Consider the following 22712-nt stretch of genomic DNA (forward strand, 5'->3'; position numbering starts at 1 on the left):
CTCCTTTATGATTTCCTTGGGGTACAGACCCTGTAATGGCTCTGCTGGTTCAAAGGATATGCACAGTTTGATAGCCCTTTGGGCATAGTTCCAAATCGCTCTCCAGAATGGGTAGATCCGTTCACAGTTCCACCAACAAGGTATCAGTGCCCCAGTTTTCCCACATTCCCTCCAACATTTGTCATTATGTTTTCCTGTCATCTTAGCCAATCTGACAGGTATGTAGTGGTAGCTCCGAGTTGTTTTAATTTGCATTTCTCTGATCAATAGTGATTTAGAGCACTTTTTCATGTAATTATAAATGAGCCTTATAAATTTCAAAGTATTATTAAGACATTGTTAAAAACCATATTCCTAGCCTACAATAAAAAGCAGCTGCCACTCAAACCCCTTATAAAGAACTGCCAAACAAGGAAATACAGTATGGAAGTTGTGCCCTTTTCTCCTTGTAATCTTTATATTTTTTTGCTAATCCCTGTGCTACTAAGTGTAATGGATTTAATTTATGTTTTCCTGTGGGATTCTGGGGGTCAGTCTAAGCTTGGATCAGGGAATGGTCTGGACCTAAAGTCAGAGGTCAACCAGAAACTATATCAGGCCTTGATCAGATCCATGCCAAGGATTACTTTGTAGCCAGAGTCAGGCTCTGGTTGGGGCCTGATTCTGATTTTTTTTTTTCTTTTTGTCTTAGCGTTAAAATTTTTTCTCTTTGGGGATCACAACATTACATTTTCACTTTTGTTGTTGTTGTTTGCTTGCACTTTGTTTTCTTTCTCATTTTTTTCCTTTTTGATCTGTATATATACATATATTGAATTTGGCATATATCTTTACATATTTAACATATATTTGGAACACAAAGTTTTGCAAGGGTCAATGTGAAAAATTATCCATGCATGTGCTTTTGAAAATAAAAAGCATTAATTTAAAAAATATAATAATGAGCAAAAAAAAACTTTTTTTCTCTTTTTCCTCTTAGGCAAACAGACCCTGAAGATCTTTGATGGAAACGATGCTGTGAAACGTAACCAGTTTCGGCTGATCACCATTCCCAGGATAGCAAAGACAGGGGAGGTTGTGGTAAGGGATGGTATAGTCTCAGATGGCAGGGGATGGATCAGCCCCCAATTTATAGCCCCCAAAGGGGCTGCAGATGGGTGATTCTAGGCCAATCTATTTAATGTTCAATGTTCTGTCTCTGCTGTTCAATTGAGTAGACATTTATTAAATAACTTCTCAATATAAGACACTCAGAAAGTAATTCCTGATATTGAGAAACTATTTTACTGAGGGCAGGGGAGGATACATTATTACTATAGTTCACAGTTAAGTTGAAGAAGAAGTGAGGTCACACTTGGGGAATTTGTGGGAATGCCTTGTAAAGGGTTGAGCCTTGAAACAAAGATTGTGAGGAACAGATTCTAGGAAGAGCGTGTTACAGATATGGATGATAAATTGGGCATAAAGTGCCAAGGGATAGTCGTTGTTTGTCCTCATTTTCCAAGAGGACCATGACATCAGGGAGGTGATGCTCTGATATGCAAGTGACTTGGATTTAAGTGAGGAAGGGCTGTGTGAGGTCACCTGCCTCACTTTCCCCTCCAGAGCCACCTGAGTCCAGTGGCAAGATATGGATCAGGATGACTGGAGATGGCCCTGGATTCTAGTTTGTTTGTAATATAGAATACAAATTACCTCTAAAGTACATAAATGACTAGAAAGACAGATGGGAACCAGATGATGGAAAGCAGAAGAATTTATATTTTTTCCTAGCATCAGTCTGGAACCTCTGAAGGGTTTGAACAGGACTGTGATAGGCTTAGATTTATGTATAAAGAATGTTATGATGTCAACCATATAGAAAATGGATTAGAGAAATAGACCAATTAGGAGGCTATTCAATTTATTCATTTAATAAATGGCCATAACTTGTTTAGTCATCCTCCACTTGATGGACATCCACTCAGTTTCCAATTCTTTGTCAACACAAAAAGAGCTGCTAAAATATTTTTGTAAACTGTGTCCTTTTCTTCATTCTTTGATTGGCCAGGTCAAAAATTTGCTAGATTAAGATGTGTAGTTTTAAATCCAACAAACATTTATTAAGCATCTTCTGGGTGCCAGGCACTGTGCTTATTCCTAAGGATACAAAAACAAACATGAGAAAGTACCTGAATTCATGGAACTTACATTCTTCTTTTTTATTAAATAACATTTTATTTTTCTCCCCAGTTACTTTTCAAAAAAATTAAAAAAAAATTTTTTCAAAAAAGGAAGTCATATTTCTCTGTTTCCAGATAATATGAAAATTTAAACACATTTAGGATTAATTCTCAAAAAAAAAATTAAAATTAAAAAACAGTTCCAAATGGTCAATGATAAATTCACAAAACCAACATTGTTCAATAATATTAACTGAAAATAGAGTGATTAGGAGAAATTCATATGAAATTGCATCAAACTACATTAAGTATCTCATATTATGAAAGATAGGGTATACACACATACACACACACACAAATATGTATACATAAATGTAATGGCAAAACAATTTTAACACTCATTTTTACAAGATTTTGAATTCTACCTTTTTCTCCTTCCTTTCCCTCTTCCAAAGCTTGTAGGCAGTTTATACATGTTGATCATCACAGAATGTTGCTGATGCTGAACCTTATGCCTGGAATACACTTACATTTTTATTGAGAAAAATGACATATACATGTATAAGATTCAGGATATAAAATGATTTTGAAATGAGATAGTACTAGCCGATAGGAGGGAGTCAAGAATGGTCCATACATAAGCAGTGCTTGACTTGAGCTATTAAGAAACATAAGCATTGTGTGAAATGAGGTAAAGAATGTATTTCATAAGATTCAGCCTGTGCAAAGGCAATGTTAGAAGATGAGATATCATGCAGGGATAGCAGGTAATAAAATTTGGCCAGAATATAGTGCAAATAATCATAATGAGCTGCATGTAAGAATTATAAAGTATTTTACAAATAGTTCATTTTGTCTTTACAACAAACTTAGAAGGTAAGAGAAATTATTATCCCCATTTTACAGAAAGGGAAACTGAGACATGTAGTGGTTAACTGACTTGCCTAAGGTCAGTGTCTAAGGTTAAATTGACTTGAACTCAAGCCTTCTTGGCTCCAGATCTAGCCCTCAATCTGTTGCACCACCTAACTGGAAAGGGGAGTGGTAGGTCATAAGACTTGAAAAGTTCAGCTGGAGTCAGAATATAAAGGACATTGAATGACAAGCAGAGGAGTTTGTAGTTTATCCATGGTCCCTAGAACTTTTCAAGATAAGGGAGTAATTTATGTTTGGGGAATATTACTGGTAGGAAGATGAATTATGGAGGGGAGAGACTTGGGGCAAGGAAAACAGGTACTATAATTTAGGTAGGAAGTGATGGGAACTTGAACCAAGGTGGTAGTCACATGTATAGAGAGGAAAGGATGTTACAGAGGAATGGATAAGACTTGGCAGCTGATCAGATGTGAGGAAGGAGGCAGAGTGAGAACTTGACTTCTCTCCCAGCTGTTAATAATATTTCATTTCAAAATCATTTTATATCCTGAATCTTATATATGTATATGTTGTTTTTCTCAATAAAAATGTAAGCTCCAGAACCAAGAAAACATTGTACCTACTGCATCAGCAACATTGTGTGATGATCAACATGTATAAACACTATCAAACTGCCTACTAGCTTTGGAAGAAAGAAAGGAGGGAGAAAAATAGAGAGGCAGAGGGAGAATTGCAAATCAGGATGACTGGAAGTATGGTGGTGTCCTCGACAGAAATTGGAAGCTTCCAAAGAGGAGTGGATTTGTGATGGAAGTTCAACAAATAGTGTTTTGGACAAAATGAATTCAAGCTCCCTCCTGGAAATTAAGTAGAAAATGTTCAGTGGTTGGCTATATGGGACTGAAGGTCAAGAGAGAATTGAGGACTAGATATATAGATCCACAGAGAGATGCAGGTCACTCCACGAGAGCTGATGAGATCACCAAGAGATCATTAGAGAAGGAAAAAAGGTTCATACAGAGGCTTGGGACTTTCCTACACCCTTTGAGTCATCCTTTAAGTATTTCAAAAACTTGATACTTATATTTCTTTTTTCTTTTTTGAAAAATACTTTAAAAAATTTTTTTATTATTTATTTATTTATTATAGCTTTTTATTGACAGAACATATGCCTGGGTAATTTTTTACAACATTGTCCTTGCACCCACTTCTGTTCCAACTTTTCCCTTCCCTCCCTCCACCTCCTCCCCTACATGACAAGCAGTCTTATACATGTTAAATATGTTATAGTATATCCTAGATACACTATATGTGTGCAGAACCATATAGTTCTCTTGTTGCACAAGAAGAATTGGATTCAGAAGGTAAAAATAACCTGGGAAGAAAAACAAAAATGCAAGTAGTCCATATTCATTTCCCAGTGTTCCTTCTCTGGGTGTCCATCACTGTCCATCACTGATCAGTTGGAATTGAATTAGATCTTCTCTTTGTCAAAGATATCCATGAAGAATACTTTTTAAAATTTTATTTTTCTTGAGGTTTTTGTTTTTGATGTTTTCTTTTGTAACATGTCTAATGACTAACAAAAAATATTTTGTTTAACTGCATATGTATAATCTATATCCATATGTTTGTCTTCTCAAGAAAGGAGGAGGTGAAGAGAGGGAATTTGGAATTCAAAAACAATAAATGTTAAAATTGTTTTTACATATAGCTGAGAAAAAAATAAAATAAAAACATTATTTTAAACGAATTGGTGAATTACTATAGAAAAAGCAAGTTAGTTATTCAAGGGTCAAGAAAAACATACAGTTCAATTAGCTAATTAATTAATTTTTAAAGAAATGACTAACTGCCTTCTTTTCTGGTCTTGCCAGGAGGCAGCTTTAAGGGCTTATTACATTAATGAGGACCACCGAGACTTTGAGCTCCAGACGCTGGCTCAGCAGGCCATGGCTGATTGTGCAACTCACAAAAACGGAGGCCCAGAGGATTTCGGTAGCACTAGCCTCCCTTATGTATTCAGAGAGTCCATTCCCGAAGCCTGGATCATCCATGCTAAGCCCAAGGATCATGAAGTTATAAAAATTTACCCAGCTTGGCTAAAGTGAGTGAAGGGGCACCTACTGCATGGGATTGAAGTCAGGGTGAGAAAGTCAGGATTTACTGACTACAAAGAAGGAAACTATTCACTAGACCGTATTTCATCTCCATTAATTATATTAGTCAGGTATCAAAGTAAGGAAGGTCATTCCTGGCCAAGGAATCTGGAGGCTATAGCCATCTGTTTACAGCCCGAATTTGTGGGTATTGATGTGGATGGATTTGTTATCCTGGATCCAAAAGGAGCTGATCGGTTTCTCCACTTAAAATGGGGAAAAGTCCACTAGGGTGCTAGTAAATATTTAAAAACTAGCTCTCTGGGGGGAAAATGTACATGTAATACATTTCTGAATTTAATTGGCATTAATAACATTTTTTTCCATCACTTTCATAAGTCTAACCAGGCAGAAAAAAAAAAGTAAGTCAAGCTCTGAATTGTAGTATTTGCCAGTATCTAACATAAATGTTCAGGCTGAAAATTTAACAACTGTCTCTTGTGAGCTGGTTTGATTTGACTCCAGCATATTTTTGGATGAGGCCCTTTGTACTGAAATGACTAGGAATTTGTGAACCCTGTTATTGACCCCTGTGGGAAACTGGCTCCCACTCCTTTGACTCTCTGTACATCCTATATTTTATACATCCTTTACATGAATATAGCCCAGACAGGCACTTTCTCTTTCCCAAGAGAGCTAAGGAATCTGTTGAGAAATTTCAGCCACTTAGAGATCCTTTTTCCCTCCAGGGTTGGAATGGCTTATGTCTCCATCCGAATTGACAAAGAAAGCACCGCTCAGACAGTGATGAAAGAAGTCCTCCCGTTGCTGGGGCGACAGGTAAACAGTCAGACTGACTTCTCTGAAATTTAAGGGATGTTTCCTTTCTGGGATGATTCTCAGGCTCCTCTCTCCTAAAGGTTTTCCTGAAGTTATCCTGTTATATTTAGTACATCAGTTAGTTAATCATTCAGCAAACTTTTCTTTTTTTTTTTTTTAATAGTATTTTCCAAATATATGCAAAGATAGTTTTCTATATTCACCTTTGCAAAGCTCTGTGTTCTAAATTTTTCTTCTTTTTTCCTCCCTTCCTCTCCCCAAGACAATGAGCAATATGATACAGGTTATCATGTGCCATTTTTCTAAACTTATTACATATTTATCAGAGCAAATTTTTCTTAAGAGCTTACCATCTTCAGGATCATGTGCTCTCAGCTATGCTGGGTAAAAGCATGATATAACTAGAAAGAATACTCTAGATTGGAGTCTAAGGACCTAATTCAGTCCTATTTCTACTACTTTATTAGCTCTTAGTTTTTTCCTTTTTAAAATAAAGGACCAGAATAATAACCACCATGACAGATACAGATAACCTTTTAAAGTTAACAGAGTGCTTACAACAAAAGTAAATATGGAAGATTTTCCATTTTATAGATGAGGAGAGTGAACATAAGATGACTTGGCCATGATCACACAATGGGAAGTTTCCTAGGCAGGATTTGAATTTGTGACTTACGACTCCAAGTATAGCAATCTACCTGCTATTTTATATCTTCCCTACTCTCAATTCTACGAACCTTCTGTTATAGATTTGAGAAAGACAAAATGTTTCCCTTTGAGAGCTCCCAACCCAATAGGATCATGCTTTGACCTCATCATAGTGAGTTATCACTGGGCAGGAGGTACTGGAAGACAATAACCCAAGACAGCTGTACTAAGTTATGTTGGAATTAAGTGTCTTTGGGCAGATCCAGAAGGTGCACAGTATGGTAGAGAGAGCACTTGAGTTAGAGTCAGAATGATTAGGTTTTGGCTTTAGTTCTGCCTTTTATTATCTGTATTGTCTTGAATAAATACCTTTCCTTCTTTGGACATGAGGTTTGTCATTTATAAAATTAGAGTGTTAGACTGACTACACAACTTTTAAGTTCCTTTCTTGCTTTGATATTCTGAGATACTATTAGTCTTCAAGTACTTTTTCCTGGATTTGAGTCCTATTGGTCTTTAAATCCTTTTCCTGGGTTTGTTTGAAAACTTCTTTTGGATCTTTTGCTTTATGTTTGGAAAATTGATTATTAGAATGAAAGATAGAGTAACTGTTAGAACCATCACACAGACAAGGTATTTTGTCTTTGGCAAAAACTTTTTTTTTTTTTTTTTTTAATTTAATAGCCTTTTATTTACAGGATATATACATGGGTAACTTTACAGCATTAACAATTGCCAAACCTCTTGTTCCAATTTTTCACCTCTTACCCCCCCACCCCCTCCCCTAAATGGCAGGATGACCAGTAGATGTTAAATATATTAAAATATAACTTAGATACATAATAAGTATACATGACCAAAACATTATTTTGCTGTACAAAAAGAATCAGACTCTGAATTATTGTACAATTAGCTTGTGAAGGAAATCAAAAATGCAGGTGTGCATAAATATAGGGATTGGGAATTCAATGTAATGGTTTTTAGTCATCTCCCAGAGTTCTTTTTCTGGGTATAGCAAGTTCAGTTCATTACTGCTCCATTAGAAATGATTTGGTTGATCTCGTTGCTGAGGATGGCCTGATCCATCAGAACTGGTCATCATCTAGTATTGTTGTTGAAGTATATAATGATCTCCTGGTCCTGCTCATTTCACTCAGCATCAGTTCGTGTAAGTCTCTCCAGGCCTTTCTGAAATCATCCTGTTGGTCATTTCTTACAGAACAGTAATATTTTTGGCAAAAACTTAATGAAATGTTTTTGTCTAATCTTTGGCAGGCAGAAAGTCTCAAGAATTTCCGATTGGTGGAGGTGCTCATGGGCAGTAAGCAAGGTAAAATGGGGACTGAACCCTGAGGGAATGAGCCCTGAAAGGCTGGCATAGTCAACAATTTTTTATTATACTATTATATTATCTATTATAATTAATTTTATTATACTAGGCCCAATAGACTTGGGCAGACTCTTCTTGCTAAGATTTCCTATTCTGTGTTATCATGATTCTCTGGAAAGATGGGGGAAGGAAAGCAACCTCTGTTGCCAATAGTTTGAAGAGAGTACCATATTGTTTCCTACCTGGGACTTGTAAATAAACAGCAGATAAAAATGGAAGGACCCCAGAGCCAGGGGCTGGTACTCCCCAGAGCCAGGGGTTGGTGTTGTCCAAAGCAACATTCATACTTGGAGCTGAGTGTATCAACATAAAGGAAAAGAACCAAACCCTGATTGTGACAATGTAATGTGGCCCTGGGGAGCCTGGCTATCTGGAGGGGCTTCCCTTATGTGTCTGTCTTTTGTCCCTTGAGGGTTGTCTCTTGAGGGGTCTTATTTATCTGGCCATGCTCAAGGTCTTAGAATCTGAGATAAAAACTTTTGGACCCAAAGTCAACTACAGCGACATCTCTTGATGGTCTTTTTTGAACCTTGAGAGGGCGTAGGTCAGAAGTTTAGGAGAAAACTCAGTTGTCCTTAAATACCCTCCTGAACAACGAAACTAATTTGTCAGGATCCCACCCAACAGCCTCATTTAGGCCAGAGCAGTAATGTAGTTAAAAGAGCCCCAGCATCTGCCCCTTCACTTAGTGGCTGTTTGAACTGACCATATTCTTCCTCAGGCCTCAGTTTCCTCCCTGTACATCCCTAAAACTGCTTTCATTTGTCATTCTTATGATTTCTAGATTTAATATCTCACTTTGCTGCTTATTCACTTGCCTAACACTAGACAACAAATTCTTTCATCATTGAGTCTTGGTTTTACTATCAGTTAAATGGAGCTGATAATTTTTCCTCTGATCCCATTCTGAGATGGGGAAAAACTCAAAATTAAACTAATTAATTAAACTGCTAGGATCCCTAGTGGCCATATATTGATTAAACTATCTAATAATGCTGGGTTATATTTTTGTTTATTTTGTTAAAACATTTCTCAGTTATATTTTAACATGGTTCAGGTCCTCCTTGGCAGTTTTGTGGTCCCAAATTTGACATCTCTGCTGTAAATCACCACTTTGGGATCTGCTTTTCCTAACATCACCATATTATCGGCCCATGTTGTCCCAGTGACTACAGTTCCTCTCAATTCCTTTAGTTCAACAAAACCTTTATTAAGCACCAACTTGGTACAAAAGCTTTACTAGATGCTGAGGGAAACAGAGAGCTGGGATTCACAACAATCCAAGATGAATATTTCACCTGGGTCCCCAAGTCTGCCTGACTACCTGACATTCTGTCCCCTTCCTTTTCTGTCCCCTCTTTGAAATAACTGTGTATTACTCTGTCTACTTTGTACTTGTATACATGTTTAGGAGTATCACTTTGACAGCTGTTGGGAAAGGATGTGTGTGTGTGTGTGTGTGTGTGTGTGTGTGCGCACGTGTGCGTGTGCATGCACGCGCGCACAAAGAATTGCATTGTATGTAGGAGAAAAAAAAATGCATATTGCCCGCAAGTATGGTAGAATTTTAAGTTCTTCCAAGGCAGGAAATGCTTTGTTTTCCACCTTTGTATGTCTAGCACCTAGGTCAGCACCTTGTGGTATATTTATGAATTGAAATGAAAAGATCTTAGCTGTGAACAGACCCCTCTGTCTTCCTTTCACAGTCTTTGTTCACAAGCATCCCTCTTTACACAAACTCATCTTTCATCTTCTAAATCCCCCACACTGGGACTGCTGGATTCTGTACATGTCAAATGGTCCACTTTTTAAACTGAGCCCAGACATGTGCATAGATGCCCAGTAGACCCCAGCAGCCTTTTTCAGTAGGAGTATTTCCAAATGAAAAATGAAAAACAAACAAACAAAAAAAAAAAAAAACCCAAAAAGCAAACAGTTGATTGTTTTGAGCAGAAGTCTATTTTCTCTTCAAACTCGATGATCCTTCAACTCCTCTTAATGTCTTTTTAATCCTTTTAGTTCAACGAATGACACTGACTGATGAGGAATTAATTCTCAACAGACTTAGAGACATCCGAAAGGTAATTAATTGATGATTCATGAACTTTCTGTTGTATTCCTTGGGGGATGGAGAATTGTACTGAATAGATTTTGAGCACAGGTCCAAAGCAAAACTGGGGGCTGTGGTAGAGTTTTTAGTGATTTTTTTTCACTAAAAACAATCTTCTGGGCCCAGGAGGATCTTAACCTTTGGAATTTCTAAAGGGACTTCTTCCTAACCATGTTCCCTAGGAAATATTTCACTTTTACTTTGTCAGCAAATATTTGCTGAGCACCCACTTTAAGTAGGTACTCCTTCCCTCTTTCATATTATGGATTTTATTTTATTTTTAATAGTATTTTTCCCCAATTACATATAATAAAGGGCTAGGGGAAAATAGATCAAAATTTAATTGGAAACTAAATAATCTGATTCTAAAGAATGAGTGGGTGAAACAACAAATCATAGATACAACTGATAATTTCATCCAAGAGAATGACAATAATGAGACAACATATCAAAATTTATGGGATGCAGCCAAAGCAGTTCTTAGGGGAAGTTTTATATTTCTAGATGCACAAAATGGAGAGAAAGATCAGTGATTTGGGCGTGCAATTAAAAAAGCTAGAAAAAGAACAAATTAAAACCTCCAATTAGATACCAAATTTGAAATTCTGAAAATAAAAAGGGAGATTAATAAAATTGAAAGTAAAAAAAACCTATTGATCTAATAAACAAAACTAAGAGTTTGTTCTATGAAAAAACCAATAAAATAGGTAAACCTTTAGTTAATTTGATTAGAAAAAGGAAAGAAGAAAATCAAATTGTTAGTATCAAAAATGAAAAAGGTGAGCTTTCCAAGTATATGTAAAGACACATTTTTAACATTCCTTTTTTATAAAATTTTGAGTTCCAAATTTTTTCCCTCCCAACTTTTCTTCCCCCTAAAACAGCAAGCAATTTTATATAAGTTATATATGTGCAATCATGTAAAACATATTTCCATATTAGTCATGTTGTAAAAAAAGAAAGTTTCCCCCCAAAATTATACTTTACAAAAGGAAAAAAAAATGCTGCAGGATTTTAAAGGGAAAAGAGAAGGAAAAAATTTAAGAGTATTTTATTTTTTCCAATTACATGTAAAGACAAATTTATAATATTCCTTTTTTATAAAATTTTGAGTTCCATATTTTTTCCCTTCCTACTTTTCCTTCCCCTAAGTAAGCCATTTTATCTGGATTATATATTTGCAATCATATAAAACATGCTTCCGTATTAGTTGTGTCGTAAAGAAAGAAGTTTCCAAAAAAATTATACTTTACCAAAGGAAAAAAAGTTCTGTGGAATTTTAAAGGGAAAGGAAAGGAAAAGTTATCAAAAGTGGTTTTTTCCTTGTTAACCCATAAAGTTTACCCCCCACACACACACACACCTCTTATTTATACAAATGTATCTCATGTATATTCACACACATCTGTGTGAATATATGCACTACATGTACACCTGTGTATATATGCATGATATATTGTGTACATAATAATAATGTGTAAGGGTAGTACAGTAGAGAAAAGCCCTAGTCTAGTCATCAGGAGACCTGCTTTGGATGCTGAGTGTTGGCCCTAGCTTCCTGTGTGACCTTAGGCAATTGATTTTGCTTCTCAGAGACTTCCTTTTCTTAGTAGAAAAACTCAGATTATGCCCTAGGCTGCCCTTTTTCTCTGAGATCCCATGAGTCTGTGGTGCTCTGATCTCTTGTGGGTTGTTCAAAGTACATCAGACAGTGGGGACGGTTATGTACGGTTCATAGAACATAAGATCTCAGAGATGGAGGAAACTTCAAAGGCCATCTGATCCAGCTGCTAACTAAATCATTAATCTGTTCTGTAAGTGCTAATCTAGTCAGTGCTTGAAGACCTCCAGTGATGAGAGGCTCACTACCTGTCCATTCCACTTTTAGGAAGATCTCAATGTAGGGAAATTTTTCCTCATTTAGAGCTTAAATCTATTTCTTGAGATTGCTATTCCTGGCTCCTATTTTGACCTTTTTGGGACAGAGAGAACACTTCTAATCCCTTTTTCTTTTCTATGATATTGGAAAACAGCTGTTATGTTGCCCTTGCTCCCTGCTCCGGGCCAAACATGTATAGTTTTTTCACCAGATGCTTGAATGGTCTATTACTTGGTCCTTATGTTATTCAGGTTGTCCTCCTCCGACTGTTTGTCAAAAACCTTCCTAAAATGTGCCCAGAACTGTTTACAGAGTTGTAGATATAGTCTAACTCAGGGAATCAGTTGGGACTCTCTTCTCCTTTTATTTTTTATTTTATTTTATTTTTTATTATAGCTTTTTATTTACAAGATATATGCATGGGTAATTTTTCAGCATTGACAGTTGCAAATCCTTTTGTCCAACTTTTTCCTTCCTTCCCCCCACCCCCTCCCCGAGATGGCAGGTTGACCAATACACGTTAAATATGTTAAAGTATAAGTTAAATACAATATATGTGTACATGTCCAAACAGTTATTTTGCTGTACAAAAAGAGTCAGACTTTGAAATAGTGTACAATTAGCCTGTGATAGAAATCAAAAATACAGGTGGACAAAAATAGATCTCCTCTCCTTTTGGCCCCTCTTCCTCCATTAATGCAATCTGAGATTGAGGAATTTTGGCTGCCATGTCACACTGTTCACTGTAGTTAAGTTTTAGAGGCTACTAAATCCCCCCAGATCTTTTTTTTTTTTCCACATACTATTTTCTAGACAGGCTGTTCCCATTCCATACTTAGGTAGCTGATTTTCTGAGTTCAAGTGTGTAAGTTTCCAGTGTGATGGAAAGTGTCCTGGATTTGGGGACAAAAGGTCATGGCATGTAGCAGATCCTGTGACCTTCTTGGGCCTCAATTTCCACTTCTGTAAAATAGAAAGGAACTCAGTGAACCCTCTGAAGTTTTTTTCTCAACTTCTACCCAGGAGTTCACTTATGTTTGTAAAATTCTGAGATTTTGCTCACCATTCTGGGCTGCTTTCAAGGCATCATGGATCCAGGTTATTTGGGGACACTCTATTTCCTCTACAATGGCAAGCCTTTTGTCCTCTCGGTTCATTTTTTCCCCTCTTTCTCATTCTCTCTTTTTACAATGTGAGTGCCTCTTCTGTCTCTCTTCTTAATTCTCATCTAGAATCAGAGGCTGTTGGAGCAAGAGGCACCTTAGTGATTATTTAGTTCAGATCTCTCCTTATAGGAACAACAAAACTGAAATCTAATGGCTGGAAGTATTTTTCCCAAAGTCACGGAGAAAAATTAGTGAGAGAATTAAATTAGAATTCAGAATTCAGATCTCTTGAGTGCTAGGTCAGGCTTTCCCCACCTCCACCCCACATTGAGTAGTTCTTTGGTCATATTGACTGCCAACCCAAACTGGTGATTTTCTGTGTTCATGATAATCCTGTCACTATCCCCAAGCATCTTGGGTTCATTACTACGTTTCCTTATTTCCAGACTTCCATACGTCAAATGAACCAAACAAGATTTTATGTGGTAGAAAATGAGGATGCTACCACACAAGTGAGCCTGTTTGTTGGAGGCCTGCCCACCCAGCTCTCTGCTGAGGAATACACTCATATCCTAAAGGAGAATTTGGCTATCAAAAGTGAGTAAAAGAAAAAAAAAATCTCCCAAACCATCTTTTTCTTAAAGAAATTGTCTTTGCCTGTTCTCTTGCCTTTTTGGTTTCTTGTGGTTGACCATTTAAGAATTTTCTGAGCAGCTTCTTTCTCTCTCTCTCTCTTTCTCTCTCTCTCTCTCTCTCTCTCTCTCTCTCTCTCTCTCTTTCTCTTTCTCTGAATTTTATTTTTTTTTATAATCATTTTTTATTTTTCAAAATGCACTCAAAGATAGTTTTCAACATTTACTCTTTTTTGGGGGGGGGTAATAAGAGTGTTTTTATTTTTTATTATAGCTTTTTATATACAAAACATATGCATGGATAATTTTTCAACATCGACCCTTGCAAAACCTTCTGTTCCAACTTTTCCCCTTCCTCCCCCACCCTCTCCCCTAGATGGCAAGTAGTCCCATACATTCAACATTTAGTCTTTCAAAACCTTGTGTTCCCTAATTTTCTCCCTCCCTACCTCTCCCTTCTCCTAGACAGTAAGTAATCCAATATAGGTTTAAATGTGCAATTTTCCTAAACTTACTTCTACATTTATCATGCTGCACAAGAAAAATCAGATCAAAAAGGGAAAAAAAGAGAGAAAAAAAACTAAGCAAGCAAACAGCAACAAAAAAGGTGAAAATGCTATGTTGTGATCCACACTCAGTCCCCACAGTCCACTCTCTAGATGCAGATGGCTCTCTCCATCACAAGTCTATTGGAACTGGACTGAATCACCTCATTGTTGAAAAGAGCCAGGGCCATCATAATTGATTATCACATAATCTTCTTGTTGCTATGCACAGTGCTCTTGGTCCTACTTATTTCACTCATCATCAGTTCATGCACATCTCTCTAGCGCTCTCTGAAATCATCCTGTTGCTTGTTTCTTACAGAACAATAATATTCCATAACATTCATATACCATAATTTATTCAGCCAATCTCCAATTGATGGCATCCACTCAGTTTCCAGTTTCTGGCCACTACAAAAAGAGCTACCACAAACATTTTGGCACATACGGGTCCCTTTTCTCCTTTAAGATCTCTGAGATATAAACCCAGTAGAAATACCGCTGGGTCAAAGGATACACACAGTTTGATAGCCCTTTGTTCATAGTTCCAAATTACTCTCCAGAATGATTGGATTAGTTTACAACTCCATCCACAATATATTAGAGTTCCAGTTTTCCCACATTCTCTCCATTATCTTCTCTGAATTTTATTGCTGTGATTTTATCCCTCCCCCCTCTGTCTCTCTCTGTGTCTCTGAGTTTTACTACTGTCATTTCTAACCTTGCTCTTGAGGAGGAACCAGCCCTGAGAAGGTGGGGAGCCTCCCCAGACCCTTGGCTCAGGGACACTGAAGGAACATACTCCTCAGACCCTGCTCTCAGAGACTGTCATAGTCTTGGGGAGACCAAGTAGAAGTCTATCATAGCTAGTTTCAGCCTACATTTCCAGCTTTGTCAGACATTACTCTCCTGTATTTTGTAGTCTAGCCAAACCAATTTTCTTGGCTTTTTCACATGGTCACCTCTGTTTTCCAGCTTTTGTACTGTTAATTTCCACCATTGCTGGAGGACTCTCCATACTCAATCCCACCTGCAAATCTCTCATTTCCTTCAAAATTTGATTCTGTCTTCTACATGAAGCCCTTTCTGATTGCCCCAGCTACTCAAGCCCTCATTCCCTAAACTATCTTTCATTACTTTGTATTTATTCTTTATAGGACTATATGTATAAATGTTGCTTCTGATTGAAGGTAAACTCTTTGAGAATAGTGACTATTTCATTTTTAATCTCTGTATCCCCAGTGCCCAGCTCAGTGCCTGCCACATAGTGCTTAATAACATGCTTAGTAAGTGCTTAACAAATGCATGTTAATTAATTGATTGCTCTGGGGGACCTTAGAGTCTTGGGGAGATAGAAAAGGAGTAGATTAAAGGTCTGCCTTTAGTGAGCCCACAGGCTGAAGGAGATAAGACTGATGAAGCCTGGAAGAGAGACTGTTACATGATAGTATATACCAACTTTGAAAACTGAGTATAATTTATGTACAAAATGCATGCACAGACTAAGGGCTGTCAGTAGTCTGAAGGGAAGTCTCTATTGTCTGTCATAATTAGGGAAGACTTCCTGCAAGGTGAACCTTCAAGAACTGGAATAACCTTTAAGCATTCTTACCTTTTTGGGGGTGAGCAATGGTTTAGAAAATAGATTGTGTGGAAAAATGTCTGGGGAGTTTAGTAGATGGCAAAATTTAACAGAGTGAACAACATGATGTGGCAGCCAAAAAATACTTACTCTTAGGCTGCTTTAATAGAGGAAGAGTGGCTAGAATGAGGGAGGAGAGCATACCAGCTGTTTACCTCCTACCTTGGTCAGACCACAACTAATGTCCTGGGCCCATTTTAGGAAGATATTTTTGTATTATTAACTAATTTTTTGGTTCACATTTCATGAACTTTGCCCTGGTATTCTCATACTGTGTGGGCTTGGTCAATTCAACAAATGTTTATTAAGCACTTACTAAAAAACTGAGTGTTTGGGATATGAAGTTTCACTCCCAGTCTCTACCGTCAAGGAGCCTGCAATCTAGTTAGGAAGGTAAGATACCAGCACGGTTATTCCTTCAATATTTCCTTGATGTCTGGTGATCAAGTCAAGCTTCTCTTGGTACTTTTGTACAGTGAAAAGGCTGAACTAAATGATCTTGAAGAGCCCTTCCAGCTCTGGAGTTCTCCCGATTGAGCGCATTTCTTTTCCTTCATAGCTTCCATTAGTCAAGCTGCAGATGGGTCCATTTCCATCACAGAGACAGAAAATGAGGGGAAAGATTGACTAAAGATATAGTTTGAATTTGTGGGACTTCAGTCTCAGGGGTTTGGGAAAGCCTCATGGGTGTTTAAAGTTGGAAAAATTGACTTTTGTTTCCTATTTTTACAGCAAATTTAGTGACAGTAACTCATGTTTACGCAAGTCAAGGTAAGCAGAGGATTTATGTGTATGTGACACACACACACATATATGTTACATAGCTTCTATTTGTTGTGTCTATTTATTTTGTTATTGTTTGTCTTTTGTTCTTAAAATAAGACCAATAACATCAGAAGGGAGATGTCTTTGACTTGCAAGTGAATTGGATTTAAGTGAGGAAGGACTGTGCAAAGTCATCAGCCTTACATTGTACATATTTATAAGGCATAAGATAAAGAGCCTTGAATTTGAGAACCAGAAGGTTTAATCTTTCATATGACAGTCATATAACTTCAGAAAGCCCCTTAGCCTCTGAGTCTCAATTTTCTCAACTGTAAAATGGAGATAGTACTTTTACTCCCTAATTCACTGTTTTGTTGTGAGAGTCAAGGGACATAATATGTAACTGTGCAAACCACAAAGTACTCTATAAATGTCAGCTAGTCTTCTCTAATGTGCTCCCCAGGTGAGATGGTGGCTTTGCTAATTAAGGTGAAATGTAATGAATTATTATTCTTCTCAGCTCCATCTTGAATAATTTATAAATCTTTTCTGGCTGAATCTATCTCCTACAGAAACAGCATGAATTCAGAGTGGCTAGTAAAAATTATTCAGGATGTTAAATGTATTCACTTTCAGATTTACTTCTGAAATGCTTCTTATAAAGTAGGAATAAAAAATGGAGATGGAAACACATGGTCCCAAAGGATATTGTTGCCAGCCCACAAGTTTTTCTGTTTGTTAAATAAATGTTCATATCTTCTATCCACAATCCCATGTAGTGCAGCAAAATGGAAAGAATATAGACTGGAAGTCAGGAGATAGAGGTTCTAGCTCCACCTCTGTCTCTAACTTTATGAAATCAAGCAAATAACATCTTTGTTCCCAGTCTCAGTTCCTTTTTCTAAAAATGGGAGTAAAGCTACATCCGGTTCTGTTGACAGTCTGGGAATGTTGTAAGGATCATAGGAAAGAGTAGAAAAGATGGGATTACTCCATAAGAGCTGAGTAGTAATATGAAGACAAAGAGGAAGAGAGAGAAATTAGCACTTTGCAGAGGAACAGAGCATCAGATCTAGAGTATAAAATCTTTGAGTTCATAAGTCTAGTTCTCCTATTTATTAGCTATATGATCCTGACTGAGTCATTTCCATTCCCTGGGCCTAAGTTTCTTCATAAATATAAGGAGAAAATGACAAAGAAAGAAAGGAAGGAAGAATGGAAGGATGGAAGAAAGGGAAGGAGGAAGAAATGGAGGGAGGGAGAAAGGAAGGAAAGAAGGAAGAAAAAGAAAAAGAAGAAAGAGAAGAAGAGGAAGGGAGGGAGAGGAAGAGAAAGGAAAGAAGGATTTATTAAGACTACAATGGATTATCCCCACTTCACAGTTGTGGAAACTGAGTCTTTCTTTGCCCAAAGTTGCACAGCTAGTAAGTTTGTGAGGCCAATTTTCAACTGAGGTCTTCTTGACTCCAAGCCTGGTCCACTGTTATGGACCACCCCTTTAGCAGACTAATGAAGCCTGTGGCACCCTTTGCAGAATAATACTTTTAAATTAATAAAAATAATACATGGGATTCAAAAGGAAACCAATTACAATGAAATAATAATTATAACAAAGTATTTTTAAAAAAAAAAACAAACAAACAAGTTCAGAGACTCCATTTGGATACCCCAGAAAAAGTCCCTTCTGGTTCCAGCATAATATAATATGAAGCTTCTTTGAGACTCAAAGATGGAAGGGAATCATAAAAGTCTCTAATTCAATCTGTCCCTATGTGTGGCAAGTGATCCTCCAGCTGCTGCTCAAATTTCTACTAAGGAAACTTGCTACCTTCCTATGGGAGTTTATTCATTCCAGTTTGAGTCTTAAGAAATTTTTCCTTATAATAAAGTTTTCCCAAAGCCAGTGAAGTTTTAAGCTTTAATAGCCTAAATATTATTGCATGTTATAATTTATTTCTATCATATAAATATTATATATATTTTAAACTCTAATAGCCTAAATGTTGTTATAATTTATTTCTATCATATAAATATTTATATGTTTTGAGCTTTAATAGTTTACATATTGTTAATTTATATTTTCTTAATATGTAATTTCTCTTAAGCTATTTTATATCTCAAATGTGTCAGTGCAGTTTAACATTTTAATGACTAAAACAAATATATATTAATATTACATATTAATATTATGTTTATAATATATGAATATCATGAACATTATATTATAATATATAAATGTAATATAGAAGATAATCTATATGACATAATATTTAATTGCTTTTAAGCCTTGAAAGCATAAAACTATACCAAGACTTTGAGGATGCCCTATATTGAGCCAATACCTGTTTTTCTATAGTTTTTCTCCATTACTTCTAGTTTTACCTTCTGGGGCCAAACAGAAGAAATCTAATTCCATTTCTATATAATAGACTGTCCTTCAGATACTTTAAAATAGCTCTTATTTAGCTGAGAAGATTGTCTGAGTGATCATAGCAACAGAGATCAGAACTGATGTTAGTGAAGTTAAGTTGTTGGCCATCCAGATTCCTGTCAGAGTCACTAAATTTTGCTTGAAAGCAAATTTTAAATAAAATAAAATGAGATGGGTAAGATGGCGTGTTAGTGTTTGAGAGTACTGGAGAAAGCAAACTAAAAGGATAGCTTTCATTCTTGCTTCCCCCACTCTCGCATTGCACCCTATCATCATAATAAGTCTTTTAACATCCTCATTTTTTCCATTGATTGTCCCATGGCATGATATCCATTCCTGAATATCATTTCTGGTCACTTACTAGCTTGTCCCACCAGTTATTATTTTTCCTTTTGGGGAGATGCTTCTCTTGTGGAAAATATAATATACCTGTGGTGTAAACACCTGATACTCAGAAAGAATTTATAGGCTCAATTTAGAGATAGTAGGCCCTTGGACTTGGATTGAGAACTTTCATCTGGGTTCCTGGAGGGTATAATCACATTGATCAGATTATGGACCCATTGAGGTGTCAATATCATAGGGAACCCAGAGCTCATTTAGCCCATTCCCAGTGTTACAAGACCAACATAGAGGAACAGTCATGTTCAAGTCCAAGTGGGTAGCTGAGCAAGATCTTGAACCCAGGTTCAAATTGATTCCAGATTTGCTTAAATGGTTGAGTCTATATGTGGTATTTTCCCTCCACTGGCAGGTGTGTATATATTGTGTGTAGAAAAGCTCTAGTATAAGATTCCCCCCTTTTCCCTAATTAGTTTTTGGGTTTTTGCTGATTTTATTTGAGTTACTAATTAGACATAAAAGCAAATTGTTTTTATTTCAGGGGCTGTTGTACTTGACATCTCCTGTTTTTCGGAGGCGGAGAGAATATATATGCTCATTAAGGATACAGTGGTCCAGGATAAGCAGCTGATTGGAATTGTGATTCCTGAAGTGATGGTAAGGTACCTGCTCCTCCTAGACCCAGAGAGCTTGAGATTTCCTCCAGGTGCCGTAGGGAGGAAGCAGTAGAGCTGGGATTTGAACTATCATCCTCAGATTCCAAAACCATGTTTTTTTTTGCTAAACCCCACAATTCTCCTCTTCCCTGTGAAAGTGGTTAGATATGAGGTAGAAAAGAGAAGGTCAGCAAGACGACAGGAGAGGCTAGACTCTCATCATTTTTGAAAACAATGAACTGAGATCAAAATTCAGAAAGTCAAATCACTAGTTAATTGTAATCCAAGTTAATTTGATTATAAATTTGATCAAACATAAAATGGATGTTAAAAAGAACCTTGAAAATTGTGAAGTGCTGTGCAAATGGGAGGTAGAGTTATTGACTGAAAAATTCTACACAATGATTTTTAAAATAGTATTTTATTTTTCCAAATACTTGCAAAAGATAGTTTTCATCATTCACCTTTGCAAAATCTTATGTTCCAATTTTTTCTCCCTTTCTCCCTCCCTAAATCAGCAAGCAATCCAATATAGGTTAAACGTGCAGTTCTTTTAAAAATATTTCCATATTTGTATTCTTGCACAAGAAAAAATCAGATCAAATGGGGGGAAAACATAAGAAAGAAAGAAACAAAAAACAAGCAAACAAATAAAAACAGCAAAAAAAGGTGAAAATACTATGCTTTGATCCATATTCAGCCTCCATAGTTCTCTCTCTGGATGTGGATGGCATTTTCCATGACAAGTCTATTGGAATTGTCTTGGATCATCTTATTCTTGAAAAGAGCCAAGTCTATCACAGTTGATTATCACATAATTTTGGTGTTGCTTGGTTCTCTGCACAGTGATTAGCCATATCATGGCTGGTATCATAGAACCAGGTTCATTTGGGTCGGTTAACATATATTTACTGTTCCCTAGTGCACACTGTGGGGGAGACAGGGATGGGGAAGGCACTATTGCTTCCTTCTAGAAATCATAGAATGCCATAGCTGGGAAAGGAACCTTAGTTCTTAATGCATAGTCTGTTTAGAAACTTACATTGACTCTATTTCCTAGAACCTAAAATAAAAACTCCTTTGTCTGACATTTAAGACTCTTGACAGTCTGGTGTCAAACTCCCTTTCTAGATTCATTTTATATTCCTCTCTTTTGTGAACTCTATAGTCCAACTAAACCAGGCCCCACATGGCCATTTTCCAGCTTTGTGCATTCATCTCCCATCCCCAGATTGCTGACTTCAGCACTGTCTTTCAGAAAGCTTCTCTTCTTCCAGGGCTCAGCTCAGGTGCTGGTCCTCTGAGAATTCTTTCCCAATTTCCTTCTCCATTCCTTTCTGAAGGTATTCTCTCCCCAGCTCGGATTTTCCTAGAGCCATGTGGCTGGATCTATCTTTTGTTCCCCAACACTACAAGCCATCGAAAATTGGGTATGTGTTGTCTCTCCCCACTCCCTAGATAAATAGAAACTCCTTTAGGGCAGGAACCGAATCTTTTTTTTTTTTTAATCTTTGTATCTCCTGCACTCAGCCCATAGCAGATCCTTAATATTTATTTTGAATCCTTTCTCATGTTATAGAGACCTATAACAAACTGAGCAAACTGAGACCTAGAGAGATACCTTCAGAGTTACATAGCAAGTCGGAAATGGGATCCAGGTCTCCTGACTCCAGGTCCGGGACTCTTTCTGGTATATCATGTCGTATCCCTAATTATCCTATCTTCTTTCTGAGATTGTAATTCTTATGAAAAGTTAATTCCTCATCCACACATGTATGTGTGTTTATGCTTACCAAAAATCTGGTGCAAAAAGTACTGACTGTGGATTGAGAGACCGTGGGCTGGGTTAGTCAGGGAAGGCTTTGAGAGGAGGTGAGATCTTTTGCTGGGTCTTGAAGGAGAGGAAAAGGAAAGGGAGGAAGAGTATGATCAGGGACTCAAGGATATGAATGAACCTATCGCGTTGGTGGAACAGGGGGCTACAGAGACTTAACAAGAACGTGACTTGGAGTTCAGAGGTCTTCTCAGTCCCTCGTTAGATGTGGAAGCATTGCCTCTGGCACGTTTGTCTGTTTTGTACTGAGTTGCTCTGTTTCCCCTTTTCTTCATCCATAATCTTGAAGGCATCAGCCCACTGTTTGAGAACATCTTTGTAACTGACCAACAGGTGGCGCTTCTCAGCCAACAAAATTGAGCTTGCCTTCAGCCCTCTCAGAAAGTGGGGGGAAATTGCATTGATCCACCAAACTAAATAGCATAGAGAACAGCTTTATACGAATGTCTGTAGCTAGGAATGTTCAATAAACTCCCAATAGACAAGATCCAAGAAAGGATCCAGCAAGAAAAATAATGTCTATAGACTCATGTACAAAACATATAAGATGAACTAGAGATCTTACTGTAAGGAAGGAAATTTGACATCATGAATATCAAAGGACTGGCCTTTCCAGTTGGAACCGTGTAACATTGGCAAAAGAGAATTTGAGTGGAGGCGACTAGCACTGACCTGCGTGTGTGTGGAAATCCAGGAACTAGAAGAGGAAGCGCGATAGAGAGTGAGTGAGAGTCACTGACACTAGAAATAGAAAT

The 22712-nt window shown here is 37.1% G+C and overlaps 1 protein-coding gene across 2 annotated transcripts in view; it reads left to right on the forward strand.

Annotated features, from left to right (window-relative positions):
• DGKQ (diacylglycerol kinase theta) overlaps nt 1-22712 on the forward strand; it is a 101857-nt gene that overhangs the window by 51102 nt on the left and 28043 nt on the right. For both annotated transcript variants that reach the window (XM_031942662.1, XM_031942663.1), the window contains exons 8-15: nt 980-1080; nt 4916-5145; nt 5887-5977; nt 7901-7955; nt 10035-10096; nt 13557-13707; nt 16662-16700; nt 20009-20124. In XM_031942662.1, the coding sequence (XP_031798522.1) occupies nt 980-1080; nt 4916-5145; nt 5887-5977; nt 7901-7955; nt 10035-10096; nt 13557-13707; nt 16662-16700; nt 20009-20124 (845 nt within the window). The remainder of the gene's footprint in view (nt 1-979; nt 1081-4915; nt 5146-5886; nt 5978-7900; nt 7956-10034; nt 10097-13556; nt 13708-16661; nt 16701-20008; nt 20125-22712) is intronic.

This window comes from Sarcophilus harrisii, chromosome 6, assembly GCF_902635505.1.
Source record: "Sarcophilus harrisii chromosome 6, mSarHar1.11, whole genome shotgun sequence".
NCBI classification, from domain to species: Eukaryota; Metazoa; Chordata; class Mammalia; order Dasyuromorphia; family Dasyuridae; genus Sarcophilus; species Sarcophilus harrisii.